This window comes from Echiichthys vipera (genome assembly GCF_963691815.1).
Source record: "Echiichthys vipera genome assembly, chromosome: 12".
NCBI lineage: Eukaryota > Metazoa > Chordata > Actinopteri > Perciformes > Trachinidae > Echiichthys > Echiichthys vipera.
In genome coordinates this window covers 15,334,416-15,351,285 of record NC_139837.1, presented here as the reverse complement: position 1 = coordinate 15,351,285, position 16,870 = coordinate 15,334,416, and the positions used below count along the sequence as shown (strand labels likewise).

Sequence of the window (16,870 nt, the reverse complement as noted above, 5' to 3'; positions counted from 1 at the left end):
CACCACCAGAAAACCTTAATTTAAACACACTGGTTATGTTCAAAGAAATGCACATGACTAGCACTTTTATGTGATGTTCTCAACGTTATAGCAATACAACAATGTAATCTTTTTAAAGCATACTGTGCTGGCAGAAACAAACATTTTCTTCATAATTGTTTCATTCATTATGAGCGTCAGAGTTAAGGCATCATTATAAATCAATAAAAACAATTGCACATGGTCATCTCCCTCCTTCACACTAGAAGTAACACTTCACAAGCAAGTCAGTACTCTGCACTAATTATTCAAGCTTTAGGATAATATTTGTTGCAGCAAGAAGTCCCTTTATTCAACAAAAAAGGGCCATATTCCACACCTTACATATTCAAAGCACCATATGAATCAGGCAGGTGATAGCAGCATGTCCTCGTTACTGGTATCCAGCGTTGGTCCTTCGTCTTTTTCTAGCCCGGAGCTCCTCGAAGAACTGATGTACCGCTTCGACTGTGATCGTCTGATGGAAACGGGGGGAATAATTCAGGTTTGAGATTTGTAGGAAAAGTGGGGAGGGCACAAACTGCAAACTGCCCTTTGGCATGTAAAATAAAACCAACATTACTTGTGGGTAAACAATTAAATACTAACATGGATCAAATGCCTCATAGGTGTTGACTTTGCTATGCTTAAAAACGGTCCAGGCTATCTTTGCACTTAGGACATCCATTTCTCACCCTTCCTTCAGCAGCACACTGGTCTAAAAATGCAGTCATCGAAGTTGTCAGCTCGTTGAAACCTGAGAGAGGAACACATGATTAATTAGTCTCAATCAATCGCCCCTCCCATAAATTTCATTTTGCATGATTACACCCTTGAGGAAAATTGGCCGTACATCCTGCCCACTGCCCACCCATCGCTCACCGTAAATGACCTCTAGCTGCTGTGCGCGGTCCATCGAGCTGGTCAGCGCCATCAGCGGGTGCTGCCCAAACGGCTCGTCCAAGCCTTTGTTCTCATAGGCCAGAATGGTGTCGGACTGATCCATAAGAAACTGCACCTCGGCAGCCACATAGACCCTCTGTGCAACAATGCAACACACAGTTGAGAAACATTCATTAATAAAAGAAGCACTTAATAGACACGGCTACGTGAACCAGGATCACGTTTAGGGGAAACAACTGCAAAGTGTCTTTCTTGTGCCCTTTATTAAAGCCCACATTATAACCTGAGAGCTAGTATTCGTGGCCTACCTTGCAGCTCATGCAGGTGCAGAGCTCGGAGCGCCAACTGTAAGGCCAGAACACTGCTCCCCGTCTCTGCCTCTCGAGCCCCTTGGCCTGCAGCTCTTTCAGCCTGCACACAACAGTTTTGGTTGCGGCCTTTGTGAGGCTGCCTGTCATTTCTTCATGGCTCCGTTTGCAAGGGTAACTCCTGTTTGCCTCTTCCTATTTGATACAAATACAAACAGCAGACAGGCTGAGTTACTGTGTTAAACTGGCAAGGGGAGTGGAAGATAACACCTGGGCTTTGTCAGCATCACACAGCACTGCAGAACTCATCCGGGGGAAGTCTCAAGGCGACTGACACGATGACATGATTGGGCGATGAAAATCACCAGTTTACAGTAAGCTGTCCTGTGAAGCCTGGCCAAAGCCGTCCACAGAGTAGGAGAAGCAGTGCCTCATGGGTCATTTCTCCCCTAATTACCCAGAGGAGGGGAAAGCATGATAACAGGAGCTGGAGCCGCCTCTATAATCTGCTCATTACCCTCCAGCCCCATCTTGTGGCAACAAAATAAAATAAAACTCCACATGAAGCCACACTCACGGCTGTAGAGGGCTTCCAGAGTAGGGTATACATTAACAGGTAACAAGGTTAATTATATTAGGTGGGGGGGGTTTTTACCTTTAAATGCAAAACAATGTACTATTTTTAATTGATTTCTGCTTATATGGAATGGGTACAAGACAAGTTCAATGAATTTGGGGGAAAGCGTTTTCTTAAAATTCTAACCACTGATATATATATATATATTTTTAAATCTACCATGAGCACAGCTGAAGTAAAATACAACCAAAACTATGAGGGAAAAGTAACAACAGAAAACCTAAATTAATGTTTAATTTTTAAATAAATACTGTTTTGTGGTGGTCTAACGTCATATATGACTGATCGTAATTGCATGTTTCCGACTTGTAAATAGCGTTTCATAGCATTTTATGATGGAAAAGTGCCCTAAAACCAAACCAACATGGATGTATCACATCAGCAAACAACAGTAGTTAAATGTAAATAAACCCTATTTGTTTTCACTCTCAATATGGAAAACCCTCGATGCAAACACAGAAACAGGGGCAGAGGGTCTCTTCAGCACAGTTTCTCACCTCCCCGTTTGTGTGCTCAACACTGGTGGATGGTTCCTCACTGGACTCAGAGGCTTCTTCCTTTTCTGCTCCTTCCTCAACATCCACTTCCACCTCCTCCTCCTCCTCCTCCTCCTCCTCCTCAGGATGGCTGACACTGATCACAGGTGCTACTTAAGAGGAAAGATGAATGGGAAAACTGCTCTTTGTTTGGACTATACTGTTAAACGCCTGTGAGAAGCAGCTCAGGAAGTAATAATAACCTGCAAAGTGAGCCGCATACGTCCACAAGACAGGAACCTTGTTCATGCATGCCTCGCATGTCATCTCTTGCAGCTCCTCAGGTTCCACCGTAGTGCAGCCCAGGTGCTGTCAAAGAAAAACACAATGACTACATAATGAGAAGAAGACTTATAGCAGTGATAAAATGTAAATTTGAGTGAAAGAAGTGCTCAGAAATGCAATTTCTGACGTATGCTTACCCCACTATGAAACCAATCCTCACAGATGACACATTGAATCATCTCATCGTTGGTCTGTCGGGTAATTAAAGAGAGTGTTTGTTGTAGTGACAGATGACAGACAAACATAAACTGTTGAATTGAATCCAAATATTTCCAAATAATCTGAATTAGGTGAGAATACCTGATCGTCTGTGTCAGGGTACGGCCGGTCACACGTGCAATAGCATCCATTAAAGTTGTGATTGTAGTGATTTCTGACGTTTTCCTCATCTTTGGCCTGTGAGTACAAAAGGTGGAATAACTTCAGCAATCAATCAGAACATAAGCAGCAGGCGATTCCATTATGAATGGAAGTTAAACCAGGGGGACTCACGGGAATTAGCTGGCACTTCAAGTCCCCAAACTTGCCATTTCCACAGTCACAGCGGAAATTTCTACATTAGAAAACAAAAGGAAAATTATGAAAAAGATCAAGCAAACTGTGGGAATTTATTTGTATGATTAATTTATTTTCAGCGCAGCACACAAATATACCTTTTGGTGTACAGCTCAAAGATATCATGTCCATCGTGGCATTTATCGGCACAGGCCAGACAAACCCCAGCAGGCTCTGCAGCACTGGGAGTGCAGGTGTTGCAGGCAAACACAGCCTGTCTCTTCACGTACCCCTGTAACAAAAACACAGAAGGAGGTATAAAGATACAGCAGCATACATATTACTGATGACATGTCCATTGTTTTAAAGCACTATAGTAGTTTTTATGTTCTCCAGTTAGAAATACTGCAGTGATATAAAGCACAAACATGGCATCTTATAGTCCCCCACAGAAACTACAAACCCTTTACGACACATATTTTAATAACAAAAAAACGACTGCTTACTTACACAGGGTCACAAAAAACACACAATACTGCGACTAAAACGGCAGTATTTGTATGGGGGGGGGGGGGGGGCGACAATGGGCGGATAAAGGCGATGGCTGCAGGGATGCGGTGGTGGAAGCTTTTCTTACCCGAGAATAGGAGCAGTTTTCCGGGTCGCTTCCAGCCAGCACACACAAAGCCTGCTCCAGCTCCTCCTGGTTGGCAACAGTATCGTCAACGTCGGAGTCCTCCTGATTTGCTGCCATTTCTGGAGAAAGAGGATGAAGAGAAAGAGGACGAAGAAAACACACAAAGAGACACACACACACACACCTGTCTGAGCTGCACAGCAGTGTTGACAAACGGCTGTTCCGGGCGGGAGTTTGGGCCGACACCACGTGGAGGAAGTGACGTAAGACACTGATCCAATCAACCGTCATTGTTTGGTTTAAAACACAGTCACAGGTCTTCATTTGATTAGTTAGTAGATCGAGGGTGAGTTAAATTGTACAATACCAAGTTGCTAAGCAGTTAATTTGCATGTATTATTTACTTGTGTGTGTATATATATACACAGGTTTATATATATTATTTTTTTTGTTTTCTTTTACTTATATTTGTATTTATTTTTATTATTAATTTATACCATTTTCTTATTTATTTTGTATCCTACTTTCATGTATTTTTCCTTCACCCATGTTAATCTAAGAAACGTTGATCTGCCCTATTGTTGTAAATTTGAAAACTTCAAATAAAGTTGGGAAATGTTTGGTTTAAAAATCTGTAACTCGTGCTATTTTAATAGAGTTAATTCAATTTGTAAAAAAACACTTGAGTTACAGTGAATATAAAACAAGTCAAGCTGTACTGATGCTGAGTGGGATTGAAACAACAGATAGAAAGCGTAATAATGAGCATATATGCCAGTGATGAATAGAGTTGTGCCTAGAGGATAGTTTTACTGGAGGTCCCTCTTACAGGACATAAACTCAAAAAGAGCTTGTTGTTCATCCCACAAGGCCAAAGAAGTACATTTAAAAAAACTGCATAACATATACCCAGTTAGTAGTATCATTGCTAGGTTTAGAGACGTTGATGATTCCTGCACAAAGCTAAATTTATGAAGACACCCCCCATCTTTAAAGCTTTTCAAATTCCTATTATACTGTAAATCACTTAATTATATGAGCTTTAAACGTGCAAATGAACGGCTTAGCAACTTAGAATTGTACATTTTAAAGCACCCTTGAATGACTGTTTTTTCTCCTTATATTTTAATTTAAATTTAATGAATTTGTTTATATTTTTGATTATATAATTTTATTATTTATATTGTATCCTACTTTCATGTATTTTGTTTCCTCCTCACCCATGTTTATTTTAGAAATGTTTATCTGCCCCACTGGAGTAAATTTGAACATTCCAATAAAGTTTGTAATAAAATGAAATCAATAAAAAAAAAAATGTTTTTTTCCTGAGTACACATTGACATATTTTAATGGATTGTTTTTTTGTGGCCCCTGTTTGACCTATTGTGACTATTGTTGTCATTGTTTATTTATGTTTAAATGTTATATAGATCTTTTTAATGGAATTTCATTGCTAGGCAACAGCCTTAGTCCTTGTTAACTTCCTGTCAGCTGATGTCATTCACATTCACTGCAACAGGAAATAAACAAGGACACATTTAGACTGTTTATGTTTACATCTTTGAAAGGGTCTATATACTTAATTTATTATTCTAACGTCATATATTTAGTTTAGCTATATTTTTGTATATATGTATCATTTGCACACTGGTCTTATTTGTATGGATTTGCTGGTTGTCTGCTTGTTCTTAATCTGAAATAAAGATTTCTAAATTGAAAGAAGAAGAAAAAAAGTGTTTTTTTCCAGCAGTGATTTTAGTTTAAGCAGGTAAATTATACAATTGATTCAGTTCCATTCAACTTTATTTATAGTGCCAAATCCAAACAAAAGTTATCTCATGACACTTGACAGAGTATAGGTATAGACCACACTCTGTGACTTATTTATTCTTTACAAAGACCCAACAATTGCATTTGAGTGGACTATAATTGTATATATTTGTATTATTCGTATCAGTAGACACAAGCAACGTTACAGTTGGTATATTCTCTATAACAGAAACAAGTTAGACTGGACATCTAGCAATTATACAAACAAAGCCAACACACACACTAACATGGCTGAAAATATTGAACAACAACAACAACAACAACAACCAAACAACAGAGACATTAAATCAGAAGTTTTAGGACATTACATACCTGTCCTGGTGGCAGATATCAGTCGGGAGAGAGGCTGTAAATCGGTGGTGTGTCCTGTCCTCCCCAGGTAACGTTTCCCCTAACAGCATCTCCGTTGTTGTGTATTTTTGAAATGTTTTCGTTTTATTTTGTTTTAATTTGGGTTTTTTTCCGCGTTCGGTGTCTTTCGATTCCGACTCATTCATTCATTTTTTTTTTTCATTTTTCACAGGGGCCTTTATATCTGAATGTATCAAGACTTTGCCCATTCATGAAATCAGGACAAACACGGTTTCTGATGAAAGTTTTAATAAAACAGGCTCAATGATAATATATATTGTACATATTGCCCACAATTATATGCATGTACTACTGCCCACAATTATAATTCTGTTTGTGTTTTATAGATGTTTTGTGTTATATTCGTTGTTGCTGTTTGTTTTGTTTTGGCAGTGGGTTAAACTGCTGTATGCTGCAGAGGTTTTCCAATGGATGGCGCCACTGTGACATTTCTCAGTTAGGCGCCAAAAAGATGCGCGAAAACAGTCGAGTATTGCATGAAGATGCTGTCCTTATGCAAGCTGCGACGTGCCCACAAACAGAAGAGATAATTATGCAAACTGCAGTTGGTTTGTGTACAAATTCACTAACAAGTTCACTTATCAGCATGTTGTTGTTAAACTTTAATAGATCTTCATGTATGGAGTGTGGATTGACAGACAGTGAAGAGGTGCTCTCTCTCTCTCTCACACACACACACACACACACACACACACACACACACACACACACACACACACACACACACACACACACACACACAAACGCACACACGTCCAGGTTGAATTTAAAGCTGTCGGGAATATTGTTAAACCACCATGAACATCCCAGTGAGTAGGTGAATGTGCAGGGACAGAGAAAAATGGAATAAAGTATTCATAGTTTTACTTTGTGGGAGCTTATAATCGGGTTTTTTTCGCCCTAATGATGAAAACAAATATTGCTGTTAAGGTCAGGAAATGTTTATATAAACAGTAATTACCTCTGTTCAACAGGACATTTCGTGTGGAGAAGAAACTATTAGTCAGTTAATCAATAAGTTAACAAACAATAAAATAAAGTGGAAAACGTTTGCACGCTCCAGTCTCTCCAATGTGAGGATTTGCTGATCTGTCTGTTATATAATATAAAAAATGTCATGTCACATATACATCATACTGTATCTTTTTTTTTCCTTTTACTGTCGGGCAGCACTTTGGTATATTTTTTTAGAAGATTAAGAAGATTAATTTATTTAATCCAACCCTTCTCCATACTTAGCAGTTTTTAATGATTTATAGACTAAATCATAATTATAATTTATAAAATATTAATCACCACTTATCTTAACTATTATTATTATTATGACTGTGGACCAAACAAAACAAGATATCCGGGGAAAATAATCAGCAAGGTTAATGGATAACTAGAAGCTGTGTTTCGACAGTTGGGAGTGGTACTTTCCGAGGCGCCCTTGAAGGCAGCATCAGTCTCCTGGATCCTGGGTGTGTGCAGGCAGTTCAGTCTGGAGACTAGAGGCAGAGAGCACCGGGAACACCTTAACGTGAGTCCAGCTGAGTCTGCTGTCATCTGTCATCTTGTTTGAAAACTTCTCCTCCCTCTTCTTCACCGGACGGACCGAGAATGGGAAACTATCCGAGCTAGTTCTCTGAAGAGGAAACACAAATTCAGGGGGGGGAGCTGTGCTAAAATTGCCAGGTTAGTTAATGCTAGCTCACCACTGCCTCTCTTTGACGTGACGTTAGTTGCCTCATCTTTTAGCCAACTAGCTATTACTAGCCACTGTTAGTTAACTCAGTATACATTTGGAAGTGGTGTTAAATGTGTCCAGCCATTTGAAGATACTTACATTACCCTAATCGCATGCCATCGGTTAGTTAGCTGCTAGATTGTCAGTTGGTAGCTAACGTTAGCAGTTGAGGTTAGCAAAAAGGGGGTCAGCGCGTGTGGTTCTCTGATGCTGAACCACATTCACTGTAATATTTAGTTTGGAAACTAAACTTAATGTGAGACTGACTTTAGTGGAAAAGCGTCACCACTGGCTGTGTTTGAGTAAAGGTATTAACGTCTCGCAAACCCGAGTCGCGAGGTATTCCCTTCATAGTTGTCTGTTGGCTACAGTAACGTCATAATAGTGTCATTTCCTGTGTTTCGCCCGTGCAGGTAAAAAGCTTCAGTCGCACCGTTTACCTCCCCAGAGAAGGAGCAGAACCGAAGGAGCGCAGTGGAGATGCAGACCTTCCTGAAAGGCCGGAGAGTCGGCTACTGGCTCAGCGAGAAGAAGATGAAGAAGCTGAATTTTCAGGCCTTTGCTGATTTGTGCAGGTATGTGAAAATATTACCACCAGATTAACGCGCCCAGGTCAAGTGATCAGTCAGCTTTAATGGCCAACTAAGTGTGAACACATACAAGAAATAGATAACCAGAATGAACACAGGTAAACATAAACATTTAACTACTATGTACAGATAAAGATAAAAGCATATATATAATAAAAAAAGACATGGTAATGAAATTGTTTTAAACATGATTATAGTGTAATGGTGCAGAGTGCAAAGGGTGCTGTTCTAAATATGGGATTATTAATGTAACAGAGTGCTTTATTGGGATTGTTCCTGACACTGTGATTGTAGAGCGACTAGCAAACAGCTGCACATACATTCATACAGTAATGTTTGACTAACATTATTAACAACGTATGTCACGGTGAATAAGAAGGTGGTGCACATTGCACTTCCTCTTAACACGCCGATGACAAAATTGACTGATTGTCATCTCTTCTCCTCACAGGGAATAATCCTTTTGCAGTTTTCATTAGACCTTTCTCTTTCATACTTACACATAGCATCATTATCACTATAGTTGTTAAGGCCTGTGATTACTGTGCTTCCTTTCTCTCTCTGCTGTATTGCAAATATGTTTTTTAATGTAAAAAAAGAATAAAAATATGTATACATCCATGACCAAAGGGAAGGAGCCATGAGCAAAAGTGAATTTAGTTTCTTAGACATTTTCTTTACCGTGTCTTAAGTCAGTGCCTGTTGAGATCAAGTAGGAGGAGGGAGTATGTGAAAGTACTGGTCGGACTGTTGATAGTGGCCTGAGGCGCGTTTGTAACAGGAAAAGCAGCTAAAACAGGAGTTATTTTTTACTTAATTGTCCTGAAGCATAACACTGTAAGGTGTGTGAGTTGTATTAACACAAGGGAAGTGTTAAAAAACAAAAGCATATAGCATAGATTGTGCAGCAGAGGTAAGAAACCCCACAGGACTTACTGTAAAACCTCCCCTCTAGGTTTTACAATTTATCCTAACATTATGGGTATTTATTACCTTAACAGTCTGTGCTCTTATTCCACAAACTTAACCTTTGACCCTTACAGTATCTTATATTGAAAGTAATTGAAACAGTGATATCACATAGACCAGTCTTGGCTTGTGTCTTTGGTTGTGAGACATTTAGCAACAAAAAGACTTATCTGTCCAAATGCATACTAATAACAACATGAATTTGTTCCAAAGTGTATTTCAGCTGTAGCAAGTAATTGTTCTCCAGCCTTGATAGGGGCAGCTATATGTGTGTTGTCCTGTTGTAGTTTATCCTTCTTTGAGCCAAGTAAAATGTTATATAAGATCTTCTAAAGTAGGACATGGATTTTCCCAGCAGACATGGCTTCAGGAGAAGGGATCCCCCCCCTCACTGATTTACAATAGCTGTTACACAGTGTGCTGGGTTGGGGAATGACTCCAAGGTATGGCAGGAGCCTTATCACCTCTCACTGTAACATCAGCTAGCTGACTGTGTTGTATTTGCAGTTCACCTGAAAACACAAACACTCACAGTGGCTAACAGTCACAGAGAATGGAGGAAAAACATTTTATTGGTAAAATATACCCTGGACAGTAGGTCAGGTGTGTCGTCAATGTGCATTAAAGCAGGAAATAACCTCCTACCTTTTTCAAAAGGGTTGTTGCTTCACAAAGCAACCTGGTTGAGCCAGCACAGATTACCTCACTGTAATCCACAAAACATTTTTAATCGCTTCATAACCTCCCCACTGTTCCCTCCCTGCATCGTGCCTACCACCATCTTCCCTCAGAGCTAACATGAAGGGTGGGGGTCAAGTGTTAACAGGTGGTGTTTGTGACAAAAGATCAAGAAGATCAGGTCAACTGAATAGGCTTTATGCAGGAACAACAACAAATACCAACACTTTTAAATGGAGAAGAGACACCAAGTTAATGTGGGTGTGTCATGTATATGATCAACGCATGACTGCTTTTTTTCCCGTCAGCCAGTGAAACTTGTCTTCTGGTTCTCCTTTTCCAGACATATTTCCCTTATCATGTACTGTTATAAAGCGAAAGTCATCTTCAAGAGAAAGGGGAAAATGGAACTAAGAAAACCTTCCCATGTGTGGCTGCTGCACATAGACCACAACTGTTTTTAAAAGGCATGTTGTCTTTCTAGGAGACACAACCCTCCAAGGGTGTATCAGCAGTATTTATTAAAGAATGGTCTCCTCACACACTTACAAGGCTGTATTATCAAATATCAACCAGATGGTTCACTTTAACAGAATGTGTCAGTATCAGACTCTAATAGTGACGGAGCAGGTTTTTCTCTCTTATCATGTGGCATGCAGCTGGCATTGTGGAGTCCCGCCTGTCTCGTGCAGCTGGACTTAAGGGATTCCTGCTGGTCAGAGCCACTTGGGTTTACATTTGTATTCCAAGGGCTTGCACTGCAATATAGAGGCTTCCCACTCACTCCCATATACCTGATTTGAAAAATGCAATGCCCTTGAGAACAGCCAGCCTCAGCGTCATTGGATAATATGAAAATATTGTCACTTCATCCTGCCAAGCCAAGGCCACTCCAGGACAACAAGTCTGATGAGATTACGTTGAGCTGCACCCACTGTTTGCCTGTATGTAGTCTTTCACCCAGTTAATACAGTTTACTGCAGTGATGGCAAGACTCTGATTATTCAAAACCTGTGGCCAGGATCACTTTAAAATCTCTTGACATATAAAGAACTAGCTGCTTTGATTTAAAGAACCAGACTAATTCAAGTTTGAACAGCCCGAACAGGTAATGCGGCTTCACCTGGTTGGCTTACTTATCTTGCCCAGTGTTTGCTCAAGACACTCTCAAATACACCCATGTGTAAACTTTGTAATACTGTCAGGCAGTGCAGTAGTCATGGCCATAAATACCAAACTTTAGGGTTAGAGTTCATGGATATATGATACTGTGTGTTAGTAAGAAGTTGTGTTGTAAAAAGTGTCTTGTGTTTTGTTACTACTCTATATTATTGTGTTTATTCTATAAAGTTCTTCTCTGATGGGACTTCTCCTTCATCCCTTTTATTCTGTTGGCTGTGTAACAATATAGGAGAGCAGATGATCGCCGTATCTGACATGGGATGAAACTAAAGGCCCCATTCACACCACATGAAACACGCCAGCTGCAGTATTAAATATCCTCATTGTTGTGAAGCGGGTGAATGGCTGCTGTGCTGTTACCATGGGGCTGTAACCTCAAAAACAACTGGGGCTGGACAGGCTGAGTTGGTTGCGGTGCTGCTGGATTGGTTTTGTACTCATCGTAAATCACCCAAACTAAAAGATGTGTTGTTTTGGCCATTCAAGTTCACCATTTTACTGAATCCCTTCATTTGTGGCAGTAAGCTAGACAGGACACTCGATAAGCCAGCTCCACCAGAAATGTCAGAATTCCTCCTTCCTTCTACTTTCTGTTTGGACGGTTGTTTGTCTCTCACTGGTAGGGTTAGGACTAATCTAGTTCCAACTGGTTCAAAAATGACTGACAACCTCTGTGTCTTTGACAGAAAAACCAGAAAGACCTCATCTCACATTCATATTTATGCACAAATGTTTGTGGTTAAACAGTAGCATGAATACTGCTTTGTGCTGTCGGAGATAAAGAGAAGAGTCCAGGTTCCTCATGTGTACAGTGTTGAGATGCACTTTGTTATGATAGTCATCTCTGCCAACAACTCTACTCTTGTTGCGGCCTGCTGGTTGCCAAGCAACTGATTTTTATCCAAAAACTAGTATTTCTGTGCCCTTTCTGAAAAGTAGAATATACTCCAAAATAAGGGATGGGATTTCCGTTTTGTATTTTCATTCAGTGGTCCCAATTTCCTGTCAGACAAATTTACTGATTTATCATTTAGGTTCATTTTGTGTGGATATCTAGACACGGATAGGCTCATGTCTGTAACAACTGTATCTGTCCATAGAGTCAAATAGTGTAAGACCTCAGTAAGTTTCTTATAGAGAGAAACAGTTTTATCATACGTTTACATAAAAAGTCAAAGGAACCTTCACATTATAAAGGACAGAACTCTAGCGAGGGCATCTGATGTAAAAAACTTTTACATTGCTTATATTTCATAAAATGTAAGTAAATAATGCACCGTAATAAATAGAAGTATGCTTTCAGTGAATGTCGGTGTCTACTTATGACTGTCAAATTAATAAATGTTACTTTTGTCTCTTTTTTTTCAGGAAAAGAGGAATAGAAGTTGTTCAGGTAAGTGAAACACTTTTTCTGATGCAGTTGTATTTGTAACAAAAACAAAATGGAGCAGTCAGTCATTGTTTTTAGTTGGGAAAACTTTAAGAAAAGTGTGTATCCCTGTTGCATTTTATTGTGATTTGATGCCTTGAGGTAGAGTTAAAACCATTTACTACATATTTTTCAGATTTCTACTGTGAGTTTGTTCTTGATGTAGTTACTTCACGGTCTTGCTACTTCAGTCTGTAAGCATCACCAGGGACACGCTACCAAACCAGGCTATGATCACTGTTAAACTGTGATACAATTCATCTCTGCACAATATAGCCTCAACTCTGTAAACTCTTTTATGTCAGAATAATCTAATTGGGGCAGTGGCTCCTCATTCTGTGAGTGTGTTTAGGTTTACGTTCTTTCAAACGCTTGGTAGTGGTTATAGAAGACATCACAGTATCTGACATAGGGGTGGGTGATATGGCAAAAATATCATATCACAATTTTTTTTAAAGTAAAAAAATCCAGATTTTATCCCGTTTTTTTTAAGTTGATCTCTAATAATTTTGCAAGTTACTGAACAGTGCAAGCAAAGTATTTCTCTATGTAAAAATAAAGTGCTAAAAGAGAAAATAAATAATAGAGAATTTAGGCCAAAGAACCTTTCTGAACATTTTTTAATCAGTTTGTGCAGTTTTGCCAACTAGTGCCTAGTACAATGGACATTTGACAAAAAGCTCCCTAACGCTAGCTGTTGCCTCTGCTGGCTGCGGTGTGGCTGGTCACCTCGCCGTTTCACTCTCAGCATACTGTTTAGGATGCTGTCTCTTTAGGTGGTTATAAAAGTTTGGTGCGTTACCATCCAATGTGCCCACTTGTGTGACAGTGTGTGGCAGCTTTGAGCAGAAGGCGTCCTCTGTGAGGTCACGGCGCTGCCTCCTTAAACACATTAGGACTCTGCGGTTGCACAGGACATATACCTGTTCTTTAGGCGCATATTTTACAGCTTATTCCACCAATGCTACGAATAAGTGTGACAGAGTTTCATTTTCAGCCATGACTTCCCGCTACTCTCTGAATCATGATGGGAGATGAGAAATCCTTGTCATAATGTGGATGCACCAAAATAGAAAATGGTCTATCTCCAGTAATTACTTAGCTTACTTACCTAAAAGAGGGGTGCTGCGATATGTTCAGGCAAATACAGGCCCCAGGGAAGTAAAGGCTGCTGTCATTAATGGATATTGGACACAGTACACTACATTGAGTAAGTAAACACTGCATATACAATATAGCAGCATAGTAACAATTGTTACTAAATCCTGGGAGCTCAGTGTAGACAAGTACTTGTCAGTTAAAGTGCTTTCTGCAAATGAGGATAAAATCATCCTTCCTTTTCTCTCAGTGTCTTTCTTTGCTGTCTCTTGTCTCCTTGTCTGGGGAGGAAGGGCTTTTTTCCCTTTTGCTTTGAGGTTATTTTTTTCCTCTCACTGTGCTAATGGTATCAGCACACCCAGAAAGTGCCTTGTCCTGGGAATAGTCCCAAAGTAACCAGGGCTTTGTTTCCCACTGTGCATTCAGTCATTCCTGGGAGAGTAGATCCTCACAAACCCTCAGCTAGGGGTACACAGGGACTTGAACAGCCCTCTGGCTTTCCCCATAACTCTTTTTTTCCAGGATCACCTGTTGATCACTGAGCTTTTTTATTCTTCCTACAAATCAGCACAAACTCTCATTATCCTTTAGCTTAGCTGTCACTTCCAGTTTAGAAAGCTCATTTTATTCAGACACTCAGGGGTATTTTTGAATTCACACAGTTGCCTCGGCTGCCCGAAATGCACCCAATGCCAGTCAGCACCTGTACTGTCATTGCTGCATCACAAGTGAAGATAATGGTAGCCGTTGAATTGCTTTAGCCTTGTTATACAAGCCTGTGTACAAAGCTGTCTTCTCCTATTGTACTAGTGAATTCTGAGCCCAGCAACTCTTAGACTTGTCGTTGGAATGTTTTTTGAGCAATCAGTGATGCGATCGTTAATGCCAGATTGTGCGTTTAAAACATTGTTATTCAACATATTTTCTCCTGTATGTTTTTCCCTCTGGGTCCTGCAATTTTTTATTTCAATCCCAATCTTACTGAAGTCTAAAACTAATTTTAAGTAGACAGTAACCTCCATGAATGAATGAATTAATCTTAGTGAAGAAGAGTAATAAAAAGAGTGATGAAGATGGATGGTAGTTAAAGGGTATCGTGAAAAGGAACCTGTGGCACATTACATAGCAAACATCGAGCCCTCAAACTTATCTGGCACTAGTCTATTTATTCAAATGATGACAATCATGTGTCTTTGCAGAATTGGTGTTTAGCTTGACTGTTTATGTTTTATTAATTTTTTTAAGCTTTTAGGGTTAGTGGGAATGTTGCTGTTCTGTGGATATCAAGTCCATTTAACCTTCTCCAGGAGCCTGAAGTAGAACATAGCTGCAGATTTAATAACCAACCGTTAAGCAACCGTGGCTAATCAAGGATCAATTAGTCCTATGCCTTTTCTGGAAAAATAAACCATTAGTTCATGTTGTTTAAAGACCTATTGCAAGCTAATTCAAGTATTTGTTGTCATTCAAAAACGCAGATTTGTTAAAAAATGGCTGTGTGTACTAGAGCTGAAACAGTTAGTTGATTGACAGAACCTGTGGTACACTAGCAGCATTAATATGTCACCTTGTTTTTTTTAAATATTGCATTTTCAGACATTTTTAGACCCCACCATTCATCGATTTGTCAAGAAAAGGATCGTCAGATTAATCGATAATTAAAATAATTCTCTGTTGCTGTCTTACAGTCAAAAATATGAAAAAAAGGTTAAAATGACATGTAGATATTTCACATTGCACTTCCACCTAGGGATATATGGTATATGCCCCAAGAGGTTGGATCCTCCAGAGAGTTGGTGCTGGTTATGTCGTCACTCTCTGTGAACAGATCTTTGCTAAATCTGGCAGCCCCAGGGAGATCATTTTACATTTCCATTTCTAGTGTGGGAAAATCATCTACATGTATACCCATCAGGACTGAGAAAGAACAGATGGTTCTTTTGTTTGACTACACGGTTTTCCCTTTAGCCTCTAGCATCTTTCCACTCTAGCTCTTTTTTTAAATAACCCATTATCACGCTCACCTTGTCTCTACTTTTCATCCCTCCATGCTTACTCCCCCTGCTCCAAGGGATTCTGCAGCAGCTCATCAATACTGACCCCTTAGCCTTGAGCTCATGAGAGCCACCCTCACTGTGCTCTGTGCATTAGCTTGTCTGTATCACAGAGCTGATGAGATTAACTCACCAGGCTCGGCCTTGAGGAAGCCAATATTCGTTCTCCGAGAGAGAACCCATCACAGCAAATGGCCATCATTTGAGTGGGCTGTCCATAGAAAGTTATTGAGTTACTGTTTTATTATATGGTAAGTGCTTGGGAATTAAAGTTAATTTCCGGCATGCTACTGTATCACACCCACATATTGAATTTTGGAGCCTGACAAATAATAGATTGTCTTTAGATGGTATTTAGTGGTCCTCCAGCGTACCACCATCCAAAGAAAGTTGATTGGTGGCAATTACTTGCAGTTAGTATAGTTTGTTTTTTAAGGAGTCTTGCATTCAGAGTGAAGAAGATGATGAATTTGACCAGTGCGAACACCATCTTGACTCATTAATCTCCCTTAATATCCATAACTATTCTTAAAAGACCTCATAGAAGTCTGATGTCTCTTTCCTTCTGAAGTATTCATCATCATCAATCATCCGCCATGTTGATCCACCTCTGTCTTTAAAAATTTTGTTAAGCTCCTGTTGGGTCACTTTAATTTATTAACGGTTAATCTTAATTATACTCAACAAAGTGTATCAATTGATAAATGTTGAAAGGCAGTTACATAATAAGTTTCCAGTCAGCAGTGAGGACTCATGGGCTCCTTAGGAGATGGACATTGGGCTAATGAGCTCCCAGATTCCCCCTCAACATGGTTTTTGGCCCAAGATTCACAGTCAAGTTGATCCCCTCTCATGTTTAGTCTTGTACTTCATGTGAGGTGTGGCCAACAGCCACAGTTTGTCTCTTGACACATGTGTTTCTCTTACACAAGGGTATCGAGTGCTGCACAGCATACAAGCTAAATCATTCATCACTCGTCTGTCTGCACTCTGGGCTAGTCTGGCAACAAAGCGAAAGCCAGGTGAGATTAGATCCAGCTGAGGGCAGAAAGAGACCTCTAAAGGATGAAGCAGCTTTATGGGAAAGCCTCATAAGCCACAGAGACAAATAATTGCTGTA

General features: G+C 39.8%; 2 protein-coding genes across 2 annotated transcripts in view; one reads left to right on the top strand and one right to left on the bottom strand.

Moving 5' to 3' along the window:
- Window positions 1–81: 81 nt before the first annotated feature.
- On the bottom strand, window positions 82–3,944 carry LOC310954401 (putative E3 ubiquitin-protein ligase UBR7). The gene is made up of 11 exons (XM_083923838.1): window positions 3,820–3,944; window positions 3,341–3,474; window positions 3,180–3,240; window positions 2,988–3,083; window positions 2,825–2,878; window positions 2,606–2,711; window positions 2,364–2,515; window positions 1,230–1,424; window positions 901–1,057; window positions 714–775; window positions 82–496 (listed from the first exon to the last, which is right to left on the bottom strand). Exons 1-11 carry the CDS (start codon window positions 3,934–3,936, stop codon window positions 413–415), a joined length of 1,218 nt encoding a protein of 405 aa, XP_083779964.1. The 5' UTR covers window positions 3,937–3,944; the 3' UTR covers window positions 82–412.
- A 3,578-nt stretch (window positions 3,945–7,522) lies between these two features.
- The window catches only part of LOC310954474 (inositol-tetrakisphosphate 1-kinase-like), a 29,593-nt gene continuing 20,245 nt past the window's right edge, over window positions 7,523–16,870 (top strand). Inside the window, exons 1-3 of the mRNA XM_083923927.1 lie at window positions 7,523–7,698; window positions 8,164–8,325; window positions 12,538–12,562. Coding sequence (XP_083780053.1) covers window positions 8,231–8,325; window positions 12,538–12,562 — 120 coding nt within the window. The 5' untranslated portion in view covers window positions 7,523–7,698; window positions 8,164–8,230. The remainder of the gene's footprint in view (window positions 7,699–8,163; window positions 8,326–12,537; window positions 12,563–16,870) is intronic.

Excerpts from the sequence above, each read along its gene's own strand:
- LOC310954401 (XM_083923838.1), bottom strand. The coding sequence starts at position 3,936 with ATGGCAGCAAATCAGGAGGACTCCGACGTTGACGATACTGTTGCCAAC. Across the intron at positions 3,084-3,179 it reads TGAAGTGCCAGCTAATTCCC|GCCAAAGATGAGGAAAACGT; the intron begins GTGAGTCCCCCT and ends TTGTACTCACAG. Across the intron at positions 2,712-2,824 it reads AGGATTGGTTTCATAGTGGG|CACCTGGGCTGCACTACGGT; the intron begins GTAAGCATACGT and ends TTTCTTTGACAG.